At 49.4% G+C, this 23,163-nt stretch overlaps 1 protein-coding gene across 2 annotated transcripts in view; it reads left to right on the top strand.

Moving 5' to 3' along the window:
• LOC144946220 (cytochrome P450 2F3-like) overlaps positions 1-15,083 on the top strand; it is a 57,079-nt gene extending 41,996 nt beyond the window's left edge. For both annotated transcript variants that reach the window (XM_078875075.1, XM_078875077.1), the window contains exons 7-10: positions 7,750-7,891; positions 10,617-10,804; positions 11,167-11,308; positions 13,182-15,083. In XM_078875075.1, coding sequence (XP_078731201.1) covers positions 7,750-7,891; positions 10,617-10,804; positions 11,167-11,308; positions 13,182-13,363 — 654 coding nt within the window. In that variant the 3' untranslated portion in view covers positions 13,364-15,083. The remainder of the gene's footprint in view (positions 1-7,749; positions 7,892-10,616; positions 10,805-11,166; positions 11,309-13,181) is intronic.
• Positions 15,084-23,163: the final 8,080 nt, after the last annotated feature.

The raw sequence follows: 23,163 nt of genomic DNA on the forward strand, positions 1-23,163 counted from the left end.
TCCACAATAAGGAAAGTCACAGGCTTCGTTACTAACTAGGCCTCGTATTTACTACAACAACTTAACGGCACCATAAAGGCATTTACATTGCTATAACAGTAATTCCAACATTACAACAGCATTTCCAATATTATAGGAATATAAACAACTTACAGATAATGCTTCTTAAGCTCCCACAATGGACAAGTGCGGCTGTGGTCTCACTGAGATGCGATGCGTGCCGCCATCTTGACTTATCTGTGTAATGGCTGACGCCCGCGTGGTACAGTGGAAATCTAACATCGTCACTTCCTGGTCACGTGACCAACATTAGCATCAAAAAACAGGAACTTCCTGTGAACACACGCTCCACATCTGCCATGAGGCAAGACACTCCCCGTCTGGTATCTAGGAGATACCACCATTTATTTCCTATCTCATAAACAAGTGTATAACAACTTCAAGGGTCGACTTATTTGTCCATATCTTTGCGAGAGAGAAGTAGTACTATCTCGACTGTGGGCCTGATGAAAGTTCTTGCGACACCTTGCTTCGCAATCATAACCTTGACCTTTTGAACTTTTCCATCGGCACTTGGAATCGACTTGAGGATGCGGCCCATTGGCCACTCATTCCGTTTGGCTTGGTTGTCCTTCAGTAGGACGAGGTCGCCTTCTTGGATGTCTGGTCTATTAGACTGCCACTTGTTGCGCACTTGGAGTGTCGTAAGGTACTCGTTTTTCCAGCGACGCCAGAACGTGTTCGCGAAGCTCTGCACTTGTCTCCATTGACGTCTGTAGAGGTCTGCAGTGCTGGCCTCCTCGGTAGGTGCTGTGAGCACATCTGTCTTCTGGGTAAGAAGTGTAGCAGGAGTCAAGATGAATGGTGACTCCGGGTCGGTTGAGACGGGGATCAGGGGTCTTGAGTTAATTATGGCTGAGACCTCGGCCATGAGAGTGGTCAAGACCTCGTGAGAGAGCCGTGTGGACCCGACATCACATAGCATGGAGTCGAGAATGCGTCGAGCAATCCCGATCATGCGTTCCCAGGCTCCACCCATGTGCGAAGAGTGGGGAGGATTGAAGATCCATGTGCAGCCTTGGTCACTAAGGTATTTCCTGACAGAATAATCTTCGACATTCTCCGTATTGATCTTAAGCTCTTTACATGCTCCTATGAAATTGGTTTCACAATCAGAACGGAGTTGCTTGGCTGGCCCTCTGATGGCGAAGAACCTCCGGAGTGCATTTATAAAGCTCGAAGAGTCCATGGACTCGATGACTTCGATGTGCTCTGCTCGTGTACTCATACAGGTGAACAGCACTGCCCAACGTTTGCTGTTCGCGAGCCCTCCTCTGGTGCGGCGGGAGATGACTGTCCACAGTCCGAACACGTCAATCCCTACAGAGGTGAAGGGAGGTTCCACACTGAGTCGATCGGCTGGGAGGTCTGCCATTTTCTGTTCTTCCTGTTTTCCACGTAGCTTGCGACACCGGATACACTTGTGGATTGTGCTGGCGATGCACCTCTTTGCTCCAACGATCCACAGCCCTGCAGATCGGATTGCTCCTTCTGTGAAGTGCCGACCTTGGTGCTTGACCTTCTCGTGGTAGTGGCGCACGAGTAAGATTGCGATGTGGCTCTGGCTTGGGATTATGAGGGGGTTTCGTTCATTCTCATCTAATTTTGCATTCCCTAGCCGACCACCGATCCTGAGCAAGTCGTCTTTGTCCATCCCGGGGTTTAGCTTCCTGAGGGTGCTAACCCTAGGAAGGTCTTCTCCCTTGTTGATGGCCTTGATCTCACTTGCATAAGCTGCCTGTTGCACACAGCAGAAGATTGATTTCCTTGCTCTGGAAAACTCGTCTTCAGTGCGTGGCACTGTGCAGTAATGCCATCCATTGCAGCTACCAGTGGTGCCTCTCATCGGGCGATGGAAGCAGTCTGCGATATGCGTTAAATGTGCTATCGCTCGCATGAGCGTCGTCCATTTCGAGAAATGTTCAAAATGGTGTGGACTCAGTGGACTTCTCGGTCGCACATTTGTTACGAAAGTTGTCACTAGAGGACGAATCTCCTTGTCGGACTCGGGCTCTAAGAGTCCAAAGGTCTCCTTGGTAGTACATGGGCCAACGTCACGTCGTAACAGGAACGCTGGACCCGTCAGCCAGATGGTTTGATTCAGCAGAGATGCAGGGACGGACCTAGTTGCGAGATCTGCTGGATTCTGGTCAGTTGGAACGTAATTCCATTGCTCCGGCTGCGTCGATCTCCTGATGCGCTCCACCCGGTTGCTGATGTAGGTGTAGAACCTTCTGGTTTGGTTGTTTATGTAGCCTAGTACGACCTTACTGTCCGTGTAGAACTTGACCACGTCCAGTTTGACGTCAAATTCGTCTAAGATCAGTTCCGCCACCTCTGTAGCAAGAATGGCTCCACACAGCTCGAGCCTTGAGATGGTATGTTCCGGTTGTGGGGCCTTGCCGTGGAACTCCTTCCAGAATTCCCACTCGGACGATAGCTCCGAGTCGAGGAACGGAGAGGCCACGGTCACAGCGACCACCGCCACGACCACCAGCAGAGCGACGAGCAGCGGCTTCACCTTAGTCTTCTTCCCGTCAGTCAGGACTGGCTTGGAGAAACGTGGAGGAACAAACTCCAACGAAGACGGTGGATGTACAAGCGAAGTCATGGTGGTTTCTTCGTAAGTCTGCACGGTACAGCGTTGACTTCTCTCGCCGAGTTTCTCTTTCAGCGTGAAGTGGTTGGGGCACGGTTTGAAGAGCGACGTGCGTCCATTCGTGAGCACACTCGTTCTGAATGTGCTAATGTGGTCTGGTTTGTGTATTCCCTTCAGACAAACGTCACCTACGATGACCCATCCTAGGTCGAGTCTCTGGGCATAGGGAGCGTCGTGAGGTCCATTGCGTTGGTTACAAACCTTGTGGACTCTCAGCATGTCCCTGCCGAGCAGAAGTAAAATCTGTGCCGCGTGATCCAATGGCGGGATGAACTCTGCTATGGGTTTCAGGTGTGGGTGGTGACGTGCAACTTCGGGCGTGGGAATCTCACTCCTGTCGTCCGGTATCTCGTTGCACTCTGTCACCGTAGGAAGGGCTAGCTTCATGGTGCTATCTATGGTTTCCACCATGAGGCCGCTCGCTCTTCTTCCCGCTGTCTCCATCAGTCCTGAGCATGTTCTGAGCGTGTATGGAAAGGAATTCCCACCCACACTTAGCTGATCAAAGAACTCTGACCTTGCCAAAGACCTGTTGCTCTGGTCGTCCATTATGGCGTACATCCTTACTGCCCTTTCAGGATGTCCTTTGGGATAGACTCGGACGAGGCATATCTTTGAGCAAGATCTTCCTTTGAAGCCTTCTCCACAGACTTCTGTGCATTTGGTTGTGATTGACGAAGTGAGTGCGGCGGTCTCGCCTTGCTCCCCGCCGTGCTCTGCTTCGGGATCGGAAGCCTTAGTGCTACTGGGTTTTGAGTAAAATGTGTGCAGAGCAGTTGCGTGTTTGTCGCTGCCACATTCCTCGCACTTGATATCTGCCTTGCAATTCCTTGCAAGGTGGTTAGTAGAAGCACAGCATTTGAAGCACACTCCAAATTCTTTCAGCATGTTCTTCCGCTCTTCCAATGGCTTCCTCCTGAACTCACGGCATTTCTGGAGGGAGTGAGGTTTATCATGCAATGGGCATTGCTTCTCTGGATCCTCTATCTTTTTCTTTGTGGTGGTTGCCTGGACGGAGTTTGCGAATGTCGCAGGAGAGACCTCAGTCTTGTGTACGGAAATTGGCACTCTCGCTGTTCCTCGTTTCTCTGTTGTCCTTTCCATTTTTGGGAGATCTGGACTGGAAATCCCCGTGGTGCCAAACATGAAACTCGGGTCATTTCTAGTCTTAGCCAGGTTGCGGATAAACTTTGAGAAAAAAGAGAATGGGGGGAATGCAACCTGATGCTCTGACTTGTATCTTGAACCCGCTGTTCTCCATTTTTCCTGCACGTCAAATGGCAATTTCTCTACGATGGGGTTCACGCCATGGTAGGTATTCAAGAAAATGAGACCTGGTAAGTAGGGATCAGCCTGGGCTGATTCAAGCTCCATCAAAAGATCTCCAAGCTCCCGTAACCTTTTATTGTCTTGACCAGAGATTTTTGGAAAGTTCTGCAACTTCTTGAAGAGAGCCTTCTCAATGGCTTCTGGGCTACCATAGCACTCCTCGAGCCTCTCCCACACCGCATGCAGGCTTGAGGCGGGGTCGTCAATGTTTGCTGACCGGATCCTCTTTGCGTACTCTGCAGATTCATTTCCTAACCATTTCACCAACAGGTCGGGTTCTTCACTTGCAGAAATGTCTGCATTTCGGATTGCATTCCTGAAGGTAGATCTCCAGGCTCGATAGTTCTCAGAGTGGTCATCAAACTTAACGAGTCCTGTGTTTATTAGTTCACGGTGAGCCAGGTACCTAGCAAAGTCTCCTAGTCCTGCTGATCCAGGGTGTGTCCATACTGGCGCTTGTGAGGCGGCATTATTGGCTGTATTGCCTAGCATGCCGTCATTTGCAATGGCGTTGGACTGTGGGCCCAAAGGGTTTCGATCACGTTGGTTGGATCCTCTTTTGTGACTGTCTGGAATGTGGGTCTGACTTGGTGCATCCACGTCTGACCCCACGTGCGCGACGCTGAGTTGGCGACTAACTGCCAGGGCGGGATATGCATTTCCACCATTCCTGTAGACAGCATTCATGTTCATTCGGAGTGGAGATGGCGATGCCTGAACGTCCACCCTTTGTTCAGTATGGTTTGGTGGAGGAGCATTGATGCATTGTTCAGACCAGTCCAAAATATTTTTTCTGGTGAGTTGATCACGGTCCTTGACAGGTATCTGAGTGCCAAACTCACTCCAATTCTCTTTCTTATTCATGTTGGCTGCTGCCTCGAGCACCTCTGCCTGGGCCCTTGCAGCAGCTGCTTCTTTTTTGAGTTGTAGGGTGCTTAACTTAGCATCCAGCTCAATTTTCTTCCGTGTGGCGGTAGCCACTGTAGCCACTAATGTACTCTCTGCTATGCTTGCTTCTTCTTTTCAATTAGCATGGCTTCCTCTTCAGCCATGTAGGCAATACGGGCGCTTGCTGCTTCTGCTGCTGCGCGTGCCTGAGCTGCTGCCATACTAGTAGATGATGTCTGTGAGTGCGCTGAGGCTTTAGATCTTGTGGTGGACCTGGATGAGACAGAGTGCTGAGATCGTGTCTCTCTTAAGCCCTCCACACGGTCCATTGCATCTTGTATCACTGCCTGCACATTATCATCGAGCAGTTCAAGGAAGTGCTCTTGTCTGCGCACTCCCTCAATGCCCTCATCTGTTTTCACCTTCGTCAGGAGGGAGATGTATCTATTTGCAAGGAGCTTGTAGCTTGAGCTGCTCACATTTATTCGCTGGATGGCCCGCTGAATTGAGGCCACTGTGTCTGAGGCATTTGAAGCTTCAGATAAATCTGCTTCAACCCGGTTCCATGCCCGTTGTATCCTGGCATCCAGGTCCTGTTACTCAGCCTCATAGCTTTCCAAGGCCCGTTGCGTCAACCTAACCTCCCTCTGGGGCCTTGAACTCCCTTGGTCCTCTTGAGGCAGGATGGGAGATCCTGGATTGCTTGGTTCACCTTCTTCAGCATCTCTCCCTGCTGAACTGTGGCTTTCCATGCTGCGATGCTTGCAGCACGATTTTAATGTAGACTCGTTGCAGAGCTCCTTGCTTGTTGCAGGCTGACTGCAGGGCTGGCTGCAGAGCTGGCTGCAGAGTTGACTGCAGGGCTGGCTGCAGAGCTGGCTGCAGGGCTGGCTGCAGAGCTGGCTGCAGAGCTGGCTGCAAAGCTGGCTGCAGGGCTGGCTGCAGAGCTGGCTGCAGAGCTGGCTGCAGGGCTGTCTACAGAGCTGACTGCAGAGCTGGCTGCAGAGCTGGCTGCAGGACCTCTTGGGAGCTTTAAGAAGAGTATCTTTTTACTTGGCTGCAGATAGTTGGCTGCAGCACTGGTTGGGAGCTTCAAGAATAATATATTTTTACTATCTCGGCCTCGCCGTGCGCTGCGTTGCACCGCTAGTCGAGTAGATAACCATGTGTTCAATAATCCCTCGGAGCCAGGATGACCGTCCAACTCCGATCGTCATTTATTGATTGTAACAGGTAAAACTGGTGAGAAAACACAGATACAGCATCTGTTATAATTCGGAAACACCCACACAATGAACACCACAGCATCAGAACATTGTCTCAGATAACAATAGATCCTGGAAGGACCAGGCCCCCACATTACCCCTGAACAACTAGACAAAGGCACAAGCTGGTGTGTTGCATACAGGCACATAGTGTATTCATCCCACTGCACCCCAAATGTACAGCATTACACTTAACACTAAACTGTGGATGAGATACTTCGTCATCACTCTCAGGATCGCAACATAGGCACAAGTCTGACTCGACCTACTAAATCACAAGTAACATCCACAATAAGGAAAGTCACAGGCTTCGTTACTAACTAGGCCTCATATTTACTACAACAACTTAACGGCACCATAAAGGCATTTACATTGCTATAACGGTCATTCCAACATTACAACAGCATTTCCAATATTATAGGAATATAAACAACTTACAGATAATGCTTCTTAAGCTCCCACAATGGACAAGCGCGGCTGTGGTCTCACTGAGATGCGATGCGTGCCGCCATCTTGACTTATCTGTGTAATGGCTGACGCCCGCGTGGTACAGTGGAAATCTAACATCGTCACTTCCTGGTCACGTGACCAACATTAGCATCAAAAAAACAGGAACTTTCTGTGAACACACGCTCCACATCTGCCGTGAGGCAAGACACTACCTGTACCGTATTGCTGTACATATGCTCTGCACTTCCTACGATTCTTTAATTCCATGGAATATCTATCCTAACACTACCCATTATCAAACTAATTTAACATTCACTGTATCCAATTGTTTATAAATACTACGAAACATTTTACATTAATTGTTAACAGAAAGCAGTCACTTCTAAATGTTCGATTACCGTGCATTAGGCTAGCCTAAACTTCTCCGATCGCTGTTGGTTGAGACCATTAGCAATCGAAGTGTCATTGTGTTAAATCAAGTACATACAGTAAATAACTCATGAAATAAACTGAAAACTATCAATAGAAAAATGGGGAAACAAAGATAGATCTAAGCGTAGAAAACAAACAATTACATAATGCTACAAAAGAAACGAATTACGTAACGCTCCGAAAAATGTCATATACCTAAATCCTAGTGAAGCTCGGGCTTTGTGAAGGTGGTATTTTTGTGGAGCGAGGCGTACGGTGGCAGCCCGCGGCATTCATCCGCACCCTCACCGCGCTGCACTATTTGCGCCCATGTAACGAACTAAACAATTTCCGCATGTTAATTTTTTTACGTGATTTATGGGAGCATTTCTGTAAGTCGGGTCTCCCGCAACCCGAGTACTTACTCTATATTGTATATATAACTGCTGTCTTGGCCGTGATGCAATGTGCACGTGAGGCTTAGGGTCCAAATCCCTGTGCCACGCTGTTACACTATGTACATGTATATTGAACTTTTTTCGCACCATACTGCACAACAGATATTTTGTTTTCTGTACCGCCCTCTGTTGTTGTCCACGACAATAATATTATTGTTACTGCTTTTACAACTCGCCTTGCGAAATGCACGATAATCACCGATGGCTACGTGTGCTTTGTCGACGATAGGAGGCAGGCAAGAGCAGCACGACGTTTGACAACGAGGCATTCCTCGCCTGCACCACCAGCCTCTTCCAGGCCGGGACGGAGACGACCGCCAACAGCCTACGCTGGGGCCTCCTCTACATGATTACCTTCCCGGACATGCAGAGTGAGTGCCATCACCACCATCTATCATCAGCGGCAAGCTCGGCTTAGGGGGGCCGGGCGGTTTGAGCAAAGCGGTCGTGATGTCCGCGAGGCTCAACTCAGACGGGGTGGTCGTGAGCTGTCAGGCCCCTCCCTTTTTCAGTCCCCCACCCACTTACACGTGACCACGCCCACTCAACCACTAGCCCCGCCCCACACAGTGATTGACCAATCTCTCTCTCTCTCTCTCTGACGGCTTCACCCATTGCTCATAGGCCCCACTTCTCTGCTAACCCCACCCACTACAGGGACTTCTCTACTGACGAACGAGTTAGGCTCCAGGGGGTCTCTGCGTAAGTCGATTTGTTCTTAAGTCCAACTTTACTCCTGTTGATTCCAAACGTGTAGTACGGCATGTACACTAAACACGGCAATGGCTTTAAAAGTTGTATGATCTCCGATAAGATGTAGATGCCACTGGTTCTTCACGTTCTGCAGATGTAGATGCCACCACCGCCATCTATTGCATGGCAGTTGAACTTTACGACTCTCGGTCCGAACGGGCAACTGGACATGGGGACAGGTTTGTTCGTCCCTCTGAAAGTTTGTAAGTCGTTTTCTCAAAGTTTATAAGTAGAGGAGCCTCCATACTCAGGTAGCTCCATACCTCTGCCTGAAATCATGAGTCCCGAGGGTTGAAGCCGGAAAATGTTGATCCGGGACAGCCTTTTCTGAAGCTGTGACAATCCCAGCCACACCAGAACGTTTGGTAGCTTTACAGTTTGGGTTAGGATGGAGGTTTGAATTGCCATGTTTGATTTTTCAGCTGAATGTCCATGTTTCGCCTTTGAATTTAATCAAATATGGATAAAAGTCTCACATGAAAGTGTTGTACTTTTGTCACATATCCTGGAAAACAGCTGTGTAGAGTGTCGATGTCAAATGACGCAAACTATATAGTCAAACTACATCCCTAACCAACCTACTTACTCAACTATTCACCTTGCATTCTTACCCACCCAACTAAGTACCCACTAAGCCTTTTCTCCTAGTTACTAACCTACTTTCTCATCTTTTCACCTGCGAATCTACCCTTTTACCCACTCGCCCACCTAACTTTACACCTACTAACCTACATGCTCACCTATCTACTCATCCCCCACCATAACTTTTACCCATTGATAGTCTTAATTATTTTTTTCGAAGGAGCTTTGAACACTTCCCTATGGAAGCAACATTCGCATCTGGGACAAAACCAGAGCACCTGGACAAACCCTAGACATACAAGATATACTCTACACTCTAAGAGAGCCTGATAATGTGGATACCTTGAAGTCTCGTCTTAAAACACATCTTCTTAAGTCAGTTTATTTAGCTTCTCCGTCTCTCTTGTTATTTCCTTCTCCATATTCTTAGAAGGCACCTTGAGACATTAGTGGAAGGCATCTTACAAATACATTAAAATTATTATTAGTGTAATGTGAGGATATATCCGGGTGGTTGATGGATCACACCTCGTTACGATGATTGACTCTACCGGTCCTGGCCCATAGCCAATGGGGGGAAGTCTAGGCGCGTGGCCCTGACGTAATGGGAAGGTGACATCTGTAAGTAGAGGATTGGATCTGCTGGCTTTAGCCACAGCCAATGGGGGGACGAGTCAGGGGCGTGGTTCTGGAATCGTACGATGGAGTCTAGAAGATTCCATGGAGGTTAACCAGGATTGGTGGAAAGGTACCACGTGACCCGGGTATTAAAAGGGGTGGAGACGGACAACACGTGGTCAGATCTGGAACGAACGGAGGGTGAGGCCACGCTGGAGCGGGGTCCAGGCTGCCACATGGCCGCGCGTGACAGGAGTGTTGTGAACAAAAGACAAATAAAGACCGGATTCCAGAAGTCGCTTCCACGACCTTTATTACATTAGTACACTTGCTTGCTGCTACTCAATCCCGGATGTAATTTTTGGGATTCCAACTGAGTCTCTCAGCAGTGGCTGGCTCTCTCGTGGCACATGAACACTTTGACTGATGACTAGCCAAGCTCACCCTTGCAAATGAGACCATTCTGGTCTATTTAGAGTGGCTCACCTGGATAAACAAATACCCTGGAGACGACCCGGCCAGCGTGATCGGCAACCTTCTTGAACAGTGCCAGGGAGCAACGCACAACCCCTGAGGCTCGAGCAGAGATCTCGATGACCCCGGGCCCGGGGTGACATGTTCTCGTGCATGCGCAACAGTGCGTGGAGGAGCAGATCACCCTGTAATGCTGTGTGTAAGAGCGTGTGCAGGAGTAGATCAGCCTGTAATGCTGTGTAAGAGCGTGTGCAGGAGTAGATCAACCTGTAATGCTTTGTGCACGAGTAGATCAACCTGTAATGCTGTGTGTAAGAGCGTGTGCAGGAGTAGTGCTGGCCACCCACCCCCTCATGTGCCGTGCCGGCCTTCGTAGGTGCTCGCAAACAGCACTTGCCCCAACAGTCTGCTAAAGGCTATACGGGGGGGGGGGGGATATTTGTCTCTGTGCAGCAGTAGATCAGACTGTCATGCTGTGTGTGTCAAAGGGTGTTTAGCAAGAGATCAGACTGTCATGCTGCGCCCGCGCGTGCATACACAACGAGCGCAGGAGTAGATCAGGCTGTCATGCTGTGTTTCCGAGTAGATCAGGACGTCCATGCTGCATGTGCAGCAGGTCAGACCGTCACGCTGCGCAAAACACCCCCTCCCCCGACGCGCCCGTTGCAGAGCGCGTGCAGGAGGAGATCGACCGCGTGGTCGGCCCGCTGCGGTTGCCAACATTCGCCGACCGCGATGCCCTCCCCTACACGCACGCCGTGGTGCACGAGGTGCAGCGCTTCGCCGACATCGCGCCCGTCTCCGTGCCGCACGCCACAGCCAACGATGTCACCTTCCGCGGATTTTTCCTGCCCAAGGTTCGTGGCGATGTTTTTGGCGGGGGTGGTACAGGCGGCAGAGGCCCCCAGGGGTTTGGGCTGCGCCCTGTGAAGACCCGGCGGGCCTCGGTTCGATTCCCGTGCACGGCCCTACACCACCCACTGACGATTATCTGAACCGGTTCTGGGGCCTCCCCTAGGGCGAAGTCAGCCTCAAAAGTGAGTAGCCTTGTGTGGTGCGTAAAATCATCGCCACTGGGGAGACAGAGGCGGTCAGTGTTGGCCACCCCCACCCACTGTCGCGTGCCGCGCCGGCCTTCGTAGGCGCTGCTCGCGGACAGCACTTTGCCCCAAACAGTCCCATAAGGCCACGCGGCGGATCTTTGTCTTTGTCTCTGCAGGGCACCCCTGTGATCGCCCTCCTCCACTCGGTGCTCAGGGACAAGTCTCAGTGGGAGAAGCCCGACCAGTTTCACCCGGAGCACTTCTTGGACGCCGCCGGAAGATTCCGCAAGCGGGACGCCTTCATGCCCTTCTCAGCAGGTGGGAGAGAGTCGCTGCCACGCACGCGGCAGCTCACACGTGCATGTTACACGAGTGATCGACACCCCCCCACCCCCCCATGTCAGTCAATTAATTATCTCGATTCCTGGGAACATGTTGATGTGTTTTTGTCTCCGTTGTATTGGCACTGTGGCAGTATTTGCAGAAACCGATCCATCTTTAAGATTCCCAACGGGGTGACTGAGATCTTTGGATTGCCTTCTAAGTCATCGTTCTTCATCACTCCCAAACCCAGGGCGATGTGCATGGGTTTGGGAGTGTTTGGCGAAGCGACCTTTGGTGCTCATTAAGCCAAACACCTTGTCTCTGACCAACAGAGAGCAAACAGCATTCAGAACAGAATGTTGACCGAGCATTACAGGAAGAAAAAATCACGTGCTAACCATCACTCGCATCGTCACTTCTTAATGGAAAACACGTGTGCCTTCGTTCAATGTAACGCGCATCAATATACAGTTATACTGCAGTATTCTTCATTGCAAGGCCATCACGGGCCACTGGTGTCTCCTGGTGGCCTTTAGTGCGGCCCCTGACGTGCGGCCCCTGACAATACGCAAATTGTGAAAACACCCCCCCCCCCCCATCATCGTGCTGCTGTCAAACCCCCAATGGTTTCAAATGTGTGGCGGCCATCACACTGGTGATGTCCTATCGGCGAAAGTGGTCCCCCTCTGAAAATGAGTGAAGAACGCTGCTCAATGTACTCCGAGGCCAAGACTAATGTCCTGGGGTGATCGGGCTTGTTCCGGTCCTGCTCCCAGACTACCGAACGCTTTGCCTTTGCTAATAAGACCATTGAAGTAATTCGACCATTTTAATTTCTTCTTGAAAAATCACCCCTTTGAATTGCCCTTTAACCCGCCTAGTTCCGGTCCTATTAACCCTGCAGGTTCTCTTTATTTCCTGCTTTCCATACACAGGGTGCTTTGGGAATCTACGGATGCGCCCAACAAATAGTGTCCCAAAGCGTGGGAGCTGCAGAGTGGCAAAAGGCCGATGACCCCAGGAACAGAGCCTTGACCTCGTAGTCCTTAGAAGAAGGTGATCTGTAGATGGCAGAGACTTTGTTGAAGAGTCAACACGGATCAGTTCCTGTAGATACTGCGGGGCTAACCCACTGAGTGCCTTGTAGGGCAGCAGCAGGATCTTATTGTGCAACCCGATTAAAATATTTGCAAATACTTACGAAATGAATAGAAGATGCCGGCTTGGACGAAGGTGGTGAGATGTTAATTACCTCTTCTCATGTGCAGAAGGTCGTGAGTTTGACCCCGACCCCACCGCCTGTATATTTGGAGTTTGCATTTCTCTTTCCCCGTGGTCACGTGGATTTTTTTCTGGGTCCTCCGGCTTTTCCCTCCACATTTAGAATCAACATCAAGCATTTAGAATATTTGGCTGCTATAACTTTCCACGTGATAAGCCACTTTGTTGAGCTATCATTTGTGGCCAGGTCACTTCTGAAAAAGAGCTACGTAGCTCAGTCGGCCTCACCTGGTAAAATAAAAAGTTTAGTTTTCGTTTAAAGTTAATGTGGACAAACAAAAAGGTGAAAATTATGATAAAAATGCTACCCTTCCTGGCACTATACCGGAGTTAATATGCATACATTATCAAAGCGTATGTTTGCATGTGAAGCCCATTTCTCGAAGTTTCCTTGACCCACTTTCAACTCCAGCCAATCACCTTCCCTAACCGATCCAAACCGACATCCCTGTCAATCATCCTCCGTTTCCCCGTTCTTTCTATGTTGTATTTCTACCTCCAATCCCTTCAATCCCCTTTCAGTCCCGTTAAGTACCAATCAAAGGGCTTGTTTTCACTTCCCCTCTTGCGCTGCTCCGTTGCCCAGGCCGCCGCGTGTGCATGGGGGAGAGCCTGGCGCGCACGGAGCTCTTCGTCTTCTTCTCCGCGCTGCTGCAGAACTTCTCGTTCCACGCTCCGCCGGGGCGGCCACTCCCCAAGCTCACGCCGTGCCCCGGATTCGTGCAGACCGCCCCAGGCTACAAGCTGTGCGCCACCAGACGCATTTAGCCCCTGCTGCTGCTGTAGCTGCTGCTATTGTTACTGCTGTTGCTGCTGCTATTGTTACTGCTGTAGCTGCTGCAGTAGCTGCTGCTGTAGCTGCTGCTGCTGTAGCTGCTGCAGTAGCTGCTGCTGATGTAGCTGCTGCTGATGTAGCTGCTGCTGCTGTAGCTGCCGCTGCTGCTGTTGTTACTGCAGTAGCTGCTGCTGATGTAGTTGCTGCTGCTGCAGTAGCTGCTGCTGTAGCTGCTGTAGCTGCTGCAGCTGCTGCTGTAGCTGCTGCTGTAACTGTTGCTACTGCTGTAGCTGCTGCTATTGTTACTGCTGCAGCTGCTGCTGCTATTGTTACAGCAGTAGCTGCTGCTACTGCTATTGCTGCTGTAGCTGCTGGAGACTTCACAGTCGGCACCTTCCCGCAAGACTGCGACAACTGGGTTCACGTCCTCTCACACAAGGAACACGGCCCCTACACTCAATGCCTGGGAGTGCAGCGTGGCGTCCGATTTTATATATAACCTTGGTGGGTATACCACGTGCCACATATACTTGTCATGGGATCGGAAGAAAAACTATAATGTAACGTTGGTAGATATATCACGTGCCACGTATACTTGTGTAGAGTAAAATGGGAACGTGACGTCATGTGTGTGCTGGGCCGCTCGATGACGTCACGTCTCCTAGAGTATTTAAGGGAGACCTCTTGACGAAGCCCGTGGTAGCCGTTCGAGGTGCTTCTCTCTCCGGTCGGCGGAGTTGGCAGAGTCCTCGATCCGACACGAGAGAGAGAGACCGGTGCAAGCCAGGCAGGGACCAGGACTCGGTAGGAACCCTAACCCCTGGGAGTTGTTCACCCCGTTGTGCTATTTGAATATCTTTAATAAACATTTGGCGACAGCCCTTAACATTCAAGCCGTGTCCGAGTCGTCGTCGATTAGTTCCCTATACTTGTTATAGGATTTTTTGGTTTGTTTAAACATTGGGGGAAAAGTTGAAAAGTCGCTGACCAAACGTAGATCGGTGTGCAGTGCAAAAGGCGCCTCCACACGGTGCAGAAATAGTCTTCATGCAACTGACTGGGTTTTTTTTTGCTAAGCAAACAGGCATACAGAGGCACGCTGACACGGAACTAGCCTAGTATGTCGAGGACAAGCTGTAGTTTCCATCGGAGAGAGATCAGGGGTTCATAGCGTGTACGTTGAAATTATTTCGCACGATACGTACGTAGCCAAAACATGCTAATCAGAGGTCTGGAGTAAGGACAACAAACTAAACACAAAAAGCAGCTCGAAAGAAATACGTTTTCAATTTAGATTTAAAGTGAATTGCTTCAGTGGCTTCCCAATATCGGAAGAGCGTTCCAGACGGCCGCAGAAGCGCATCTCAAAGCACACGATGGGGTTGACTGTCTTTGTTCAATGGCCAGCCAAAAGCCGCTGTTGGGAGGATGACCGGTTGGCATAATGGTTTATGCTCATTGAGATCAGCGAGGTACCGTGGTTCATTTGTGGCGAGCACTTATAGTGTGTTCGTTTGGCGTGCACCGGACAGACATGGTCGGATCTTGCAGTACCTGTCACGGCTCGTGCCATATCCGAGTATAGTGGCTGTAGCCGGTCTGCCCTGTCCCCTCTCCTCCCGTCGTGAATCCTCTTGAGGGGTGGGGGGGGGACAGGTCAGTTAAATAGGCAAAAATAATAAAGTTCTGATACGATGAGTAGACTCTACATTGTGTTGTGTCCTCCGGAGAAGTGGTGCGACTTGACAACAGCTGAACACCGGGGGGTGGGGCGGGGTGAAACGGCAAAACTTTATACAGGTAGGAACAATGTTCCACACTGCCCACCAGATATTTTTTTGTCTGTCTGTCTGACTGTCTGTCGTGCATAAATAAATATATAACATAAACAGCTCTTTGATTGGTGGAGACCTACTGCCGGGTACGGAGAGGGGAGGTGCCTAAAGGAGGAGGGTCATGGGGGAGGGGCCTAAGGAAGGGGGGAGTCAGGAGAGGGGCCTGAGGGGGGGGGGTCAGGGGAGGGGCCTAAGGATATGGGGGGTGCTCAGGGGAGGGGCCTAAGGGAAGGGGGTCAGGGGAGGGGCCTAAGGATATGGGGGGTGGTCAGGGGAGGGGCTTAAGGAAGGGGGGGCGATAGTGAAGGGGGCTGTCTACCTGGCTACCTAAAGTCAAGTTATCTTTTATACATACAGGAAGGAACAACAGGTTCCACACTTGCCCACCAGGGATTATTTGTCTGTCTGTCATGCACGAATGCGCTGTCCAACCAAGTTCCTACCTGCCCACTCCGAAGGAACGTGTTTTCAAAAATCCTTTTCGGGAAGGGCAAATTGTGTATCTGCAATAGCGATCAGAGGCTCACCCTCCACGTCACAACACCTCACTCGGTCGAGAAGATAGCTGAAATCTCAATTATGATAACAGCATTCCTGTCAACCCCTTATCAGTGCCTACCTTATTACCAACCAATTCAGACCCCTTACTGGTCACCCCGTGCCCTTATACATCTCAACGTTCATCCTACAAAGTCCCATCACAAGGGAGAAACAAATAGACGGGTTTTTTTTGCTCGTACTGAAACGGCTGTAGGTCGTATGGACTTGAAAACTCAATGTCCTTGGACAAGAAAACGAGTAAACGGTATGGGTTGACAAGTATGTAAAAAGGAAGATTTGTGAACATGTGTGTCTGTTCAAAATGTTTAGCATACTTCCCAACATGCAACAAACTTGAAATATGGCATGTGGGTAGCTTCCAGACTGTGCACAATGCAAAATGTATAAAAATAGACTTTTGTATTTTGGGGGGGGGGGGCGCAATAATGTATATATATTGCTCGGCAAGTGAGCGGTGACGTCACATCTGTGATGTCACCCGCATGCGGCAGCGTCACGCAGTGTGCCTGCACCCCCCCCCAACCCTCAGCGTAGGCTGTGTGTTAATCCAAGACAAGAATCCAAGTCCCGAGTGAAGCTGGGTTGTAAAGTTAGTAGTACATAAACGAGACGATATAGTACGTATGTATACAATTTATAATACCAAATCTTTTATATATATAAAATTATATTAACAATATTTTAATTAGATGAATATTTTACTGACGGTAAACAAAACATTATTTCTTATTCCCAATGAGGATCGCAATGCAACACCGTCATACCAAATTGTATAAACTATTACAAAAGCAAGTGAAATTTTCATCACCAAAACACCGTAATCATCTTCCAACTCTGTCATATCTAATCATTCGAGTTATGTTGATCGAAATAAACAAATAATTATCACTCATAATAATAAATGACTCACCACGAGCTTTGACACCATCTTAATATTAGATTTCCCGCGCAAAAGCAGCAAACAATAGAAAGCAACCATAATACAGGTTTTTTTGGGTTAGATCGCGTAAATATAAATGTGTCATGATCTAACCCAACCAAAAAACTGTATTATCGATATTGGTCACAAAAACCTACGTGTTAAATAGAATACAACTTCAAAAATTAAGTGAACATCTCATACCTGCAATAGCGATCAGATACCCTCCATGTCACAACACCACAGCTGAATTCCTCCATAATGGGATTGAGCGCCATTGTTAATATTTACGATGAGTATTTAACATATTGAAATCAACTTCAATATCAAAGTTTTTAGAGTGCATATTTTCATTAGCGCCGATAACTCAAATCAACGGTCGATTAACATTACCGAGTTTCTGTTAGTCGATTGACATTCAAGTAATATGAATTTAAGTTATAGATTATTGGAACTTTTGTATAACGCAGCTTACCCTTCTATAAATCAGCCCAAATATAAATTGTGCACATGGGGGACCTCGGGGTCCAACCTCTGATCACTAGTTGCCTGATCTTAAATAATAACAAACTCACACCGGCTAATCCCGTCCTTTGGAGGCCAGGTTGATCTTTTATGGCCCCGTCCTCGTATCGACAGGTGGGATGGGCAGTGGTATAGCGATCGAACGAACGTGCAGCCTCTGTGACTGCACCAGGGCCCACGTTGCTGGAGGGGCCCAGGGTGCCGGGCTCACGCGTAGGGTGGCCAGGGAATTGGTAGAGTGGGCCCCATTTAATTCCTTGCACCAGGACGCCATGCCAACCACGCTACGTCACGTCACGCCGAGAAACGTTACCCCGCTGGGGATAGGGCAGGGCTGTCGAAAGTCATAGAATGACGGATTTTCACCTTCGGGGAGAAATCAGAATGTGTACTTATACTGGAGGTATCTGATGAGCTTTTAAGATCCTTTCCCACAGACGTCCGGTTAATGTCTCACGCTGCTCCGACTTTCTACTTTCCTGGGACCTTTTTTTTGCCAGTATCAAAGTATGAAAAACAAAAATAGCTTTTTACCCTTTCTGGCAAAAGGTATCTGTTTGAACATCTTAACACCAGTTTTTTTTATGCCAGAAAGGGTAAAATCTATTCTTATTTTTCATCCTGTGTACTTTCCGTGTGTCGCTTCGCACCTGCAAGGGGCTGACCGCGTGGCACAAGGGGAGGCTCGGAGCACAAGTAGATTTATTGTTTTCTTCTGTGTAATGGTGTGGGTGAGTGCTGTCGCGCAGGGGTGAGCCGAGGTGGCTGAGGTTACATGATATAAAGCGGGGTGAGTGGTGAGCTTGGGAGAATACCCCAAAAACTCCCACCGTCTGGAGGCAACGGCACCACTCAATCGGGCCTTAATTGAGAGCGGGACACAAATTGGCCAGTCAGAACGGGCCAGGTGGCGTGGGGTGAGGAGGGCAGTCGACGGGTCTATGCGTGATTGGTGGCCAGGTGTTGCCAACGAAAAAAAATCACGTTTAATATCTATATATATAAAATCGCAAATCTGTCTGTCTGTCTGTCTGTGTGTGTGTCTGTCTGTCTGTGTGTCGCCGGACCATACGCAGTTTCATTGGACGAAATGTGAGGGATTTGCGAGACACGATTGGTCCGTTTGGTTTTCCACGGCGGTTGCCCCTGGCAACGGGTAGCGACGCATTCGCGGCGGGATGGACGCCATTTTTAATTCCCGTTAAAAATATGCGCACGCATTAACACGCGACTCTGAGGTAAATTCATCAAAGTTTCACGTCCTCTTCACTCCCCCCCCCCACCCCAATGTGTGCAATTACTATTATAGGGTCGGTAGATAATAAAATTATAGCGATTAGACAGTATTATTGTAGCGCGGGGGGGGGGGGGGTAACGGCCCCAGTACCCAGCCTCAGCCGGGTGGGCAATTTAGGCGAGGCCGGAGGCTCTGCACGGTACTAGGCCTCGACACCCCACCACACTATAGGCCGTACATATTACTGCACAGCGGCCGAGGAGATCGTGGCTGGGGGGGGGGGGGGGGCAGGGGTAGCAGCCCATCTGTGTATATATGTAAGGTTATTAAGAAATATATTTTTCACCCGGGCAACGCCGGGTACTTCTGCTAGTGGTATTATAAAAACATTTCAGGGTGTATTGTTTATGTGCATTCCATGCAATAAAGGGATATTGTTGTTTATTTCAGAAATATGCGCCTGCTATGCTCATCAATTGTCTATCCATTGCTTGTAGAGCCTTCTCCAAGGCTTTACATTGAACGCGATGGAGCCATTCAAAATGCGAATCACGTATTGATGCCTATATAGCGCGTTGTTCGTTTTTGGAGGAATATCTATTACAGTGTGTATTAGCAAAAGTGCATTGGTTATTGGTAATTCGCTGACCCGCTCCGACTGCCCATTGGATTTCCCCAAAATAAATACATATTTTGTTATTAGCAGGCTTTGGCCTTTCGTAGTAACAACATTTGTTGTTGAGGATGGTGAACAGTAATATTGGTAGGAACGAAGTGGACCAGACCACCAATAGATTATATCGTCCGTCCGTCCGTGTATCAACATCGCCCCCTACTGCAAACACTTGGCATGACCCTGTCCGACAAGATGGCCGCCCGCTTCCCCTGCGATCTGTGAAACTTTTTGATCGACTGACTATGGGCGAACTCATTTATTCTGGTGGGTGAACAGTGGCGGGGAGGGGTGGAGGCGGAATTGATGATAAAAACAAACTTGCACCATCGTTACAGCTGCCGCGACGAGAGATGTGGGAGGAGAAGCGGCGACCGCTGCCTTGCAGGGGTAATATCGTTGAGGACTCTTGGACGCCGGGGTTGAGGCACACGTATTTATTCCGCAACAGTTGTCACAACCGCGGACATACAACACTGGAGGGGGTATCGGCCCCCTCACCCGGCTAGCTGGGAATACACTGCTAGCTATCTCTGACCTACCTCCTAGTCCTCCACTAACGGGCTAGGGGAGGCTGTCTGGCCCGACACTGGTAAGTCGGGCTACGGTACCCGGAGTCCCAGAGCACTAGCTCTGGTTCTCGGGACCACGCCGCTGGCTCGGTCCTGCGCGGCCCTGACAAGGGCGGCGACCCAGGGGAGTCCAGGGCTCTAGCTAGACGATCTTCGGTCTTCACTGGTTTAGCTTTAACATTGTTCCCCCGAGCTCTCCGGCTCATCCCCTTTTATACCAAAACCCCCCGCTGAGGGGTGGGGCCAGCCCCCCAGGCTGCCCTGTGCGGACGTCGTTGAGAGCACCTCCCCGTGCACTCACGAAACCCCGCCCACTGTGTTTGTTTGTCCCGTGTGATCCTATGTATACAGCCCCTCCGTAACACCCCTACACAGGTGAGAGGTGCGTGTGTGTGTGTGCGCGTGTGTGCGCGTGCGTGCGTGTGTGTATGTGTGTGTGTGTGCGTGTGTATGCGCGTGTGTGTGTGTGTGCGTGTGTGTTTGCGTGCGTGCGTGTGTGTGCGTGTGTATGCGCGTGTGTGTGCGTGTCTGTGTGTGCGTGTGTGCGTGCGTGTGTGTATATGTGTGACTGTGTGCGTGTGTGTGCGTGCGTGTGTGCGTGTCCGGCCCACTCGAGCGGCGTGATGAATGGGCGCTATTGGGCTTCGGATCGTTATTCACGGCGAACTGGAAGCGTAGCAACACAACTTCATTACGTGTGCGTGTGCGTGCATGTGTGTGTACGTGTGTGTGCGTGTGTGTGTGTGTGCGTGTGTACGTGTATGTGCGTGTGTGCGCGTATGTGCGTGTGTGTGTGCGCGTGTGTGTGCGGTCGATATCCCTGTACCGGTATTAGTATTATTCCTACCAGCCCACCCCGCAGGGTCCTGTTTGAATCAGTTGCATACATCACGATATAAGGGGCCGTCCATAAATTACGTCACGCGATTTTTGACCCTCCCCCGTTGTCGTTACACGGCGTCACAAAAAGTCAGACCCCCCCCTCAAATGTGACGTCACAAAGCTCTGTCACCCCCCCAAAAAATGTTAAACATGCTTCAAATCGTTTTAAACTATTGTCATTGTAGTGCGTATTTAATGTGGCGCATATCTCTGATGTTGTAGGAGAAAACATTTATTAAAAAGTATATTTAATTAAGTAGAACGTGTTGTCTATATTTATTTAAAGTTGCGCATTTTGATGTGACGTCAAATTTCTCAACCCCCCCCCCTCGTCACACATCGTCACAAATGTCTGACCCCCCCCTCTAGGTGCGTGACGTCATTTATGGACGGCCCCTAACGTACATTTTAGACCTGTCGAATATACATTTATTTGAACAAAAAAATCATCCAAAGTTAGCGAGCTCACTAGAATATCGATTTTAACGTCCATCATTTGTTGGATATAATATTGTTGCATAAGCCTCAACCCGTACAGTTTACCCGTAATCCTGTACAGGGAAATTGCGTTAGAACATGTTTTTGTCTATTTGTTTGTGTTTCTCCCTTGTGGTCGGACTTTGTAGAATGAACGTTGAGATGTATAAGGGGCATGGGTGAACAATAAGGTCTGAATTGGTCTGTAATAAGGGGTTGGACTGGTATGTCAACCAGCTATGGTCTATCCATTGTTGGAGGAAGACGTCAATGTGTTTGACGCATCTCATGCTCATCGCTTTGTCACCATTCGCGTTGCTCCGCTTGGCTCTTCGTCAGTCAACTGCTGGATGAAAGCCCCCCCCCCCCTCCACACACTGCGTCGGTCATCGGGCTTATGTTTTCTTCACGAAAATAATCTATTGAAATGTTCGGAAATAATCAAATAATAAAAAAGCACACGCTACCACAGAACATATTTGCAGGAGGTTAATGATGTTATTCAGTGCACATAAGAGCAAACACGAATAATTGCGTGATAACCCAGGGAAGCCTCACTGATCTAAATACTTATTTTATCTTCTCCATATATATAAAAGGCAAATATCCATATACTGTATATAAAAGGCAAAGTTGTGATTATGTGTGTTTGTTCAAAATGTTTAGCCTACTTCCCGACATGCAACAAACTGGAAATTTGCCATGTGGGTACTTCCCAGACTGTACATCATGCAAAGAGTATCAAAAATACACTTTTTTAGGGGGGAGCTCAATAATGCAAGGGAGATGTGACGTCAAATCTGTCACGTGACCCGCGCATGTGGTAGCGTAACGCATTGTAGTGTCGTGGTTAGCGCGCTGCGTTACGAACCCAGCGACGATTATTTCAACCGGTCCTGGGCCTCCCCTAGGTCGACTCCGCCTCAAACAAGTAACTGGTGTTGTGTGTGAACATCGCCACTGGGGAGACAAAGGCGGCCGGGCGGAGTGCTGTCCACCCACCCCCTCGTGTGCCGTGCCGGCCTTCATAGGTGCTCGCTAACAGCACTTGCCCCTACAGTCTCACAGGCTACACGGGGGATTTTGTCTTTATCCTGTGTGTGTGGGGGCAGCGACTTTGTCGCGAATCGCGCGCTGCGCTACGAACCCGACGACCCGAGTTCGATTCCCGCTCACGGCCACCACCGGTGACGATTATTTCAACCGGTCCTGGCCCTCTCCTAGGTCGACTCAGCCTCAAACAAGTAACTGGTGTGTTGTGTGCGAACATCGCCACTGGGGAGACAAAGGCGGCCGGGCGTGGTGAATCCAAGTCCCGGGCGAAGCCGGGTAGCACAGCTAGTACAGTAATAAATATTCGAGGTTCCGATTGGAGGACACTGCACGTGTCAAGTTGATTGACAAAAGCCGAAAGGCGACAGACATAGCAACAGGCAGCGGATTGGCTGGTAGGCAGAGAGGCCGTGAGTAAATTTGTGGATTTAAGCGGGCGCTACGGGGACATGGAGGGAGACGATCGACGCCCACCACGACCACGGTACTCTGGAAGAAGACCAGCGACAACTGCCAGGCAGCACCAAGGCCTATAGACTGGAGTTGTTCAACGTGCGGTTTTGAGGCACCGACAAAGTCCCTCGATGATTCTTTGGCTCTTTCGGTAAAGCCACGTAGATAGAAAAAATAATGATAATAAAAAGAAAGTGAATAAATAATATAACGACGTTTCGATCGCAACACAAGTGATCGAAACGTCGTGATATTTTTTATTCACTTTATGTGTTTCTATCTACATGAGTTTACCGAAATAACCAAAGAATATGAATTCCTGCAGTCACGATAGTTTTAAGTCCCTGCCTAGACTGTCGCCACGTGGAGTCTCAAGAGCACTATTGACGACGTAAGGGGCCGTCCATAAATGATGTTACGCACCTGGGGCGGGGGAGGTGAGAAATGTGACATCACGTTAAAATGCGCAACTTTAAATAGACAACACGTTCTACTTGATTAAATAGACTTTTTAATATACGTTTTCTCCAACATCAGAGTGCAGCGCCGCATTAAATACGCACGACAATAATAGTTTAAAGCGATTTGAAGCCTGTTTTATTTGGG

This window comes from Lampetra fluviatilis, chromosome 40, assembly GCF_964198595.1.
Source record: "Lampetra fluviatilis chromosome 40, kcLamFluv1.1, whole genome shotgun sequence".
Lineage (NCBI taxonomy): Eukaryota > Metazoa > Chordata > Hyperoartia > Petromyzontiformes > Petromyzontidae > Lampetra > Lampetra fluviatilis.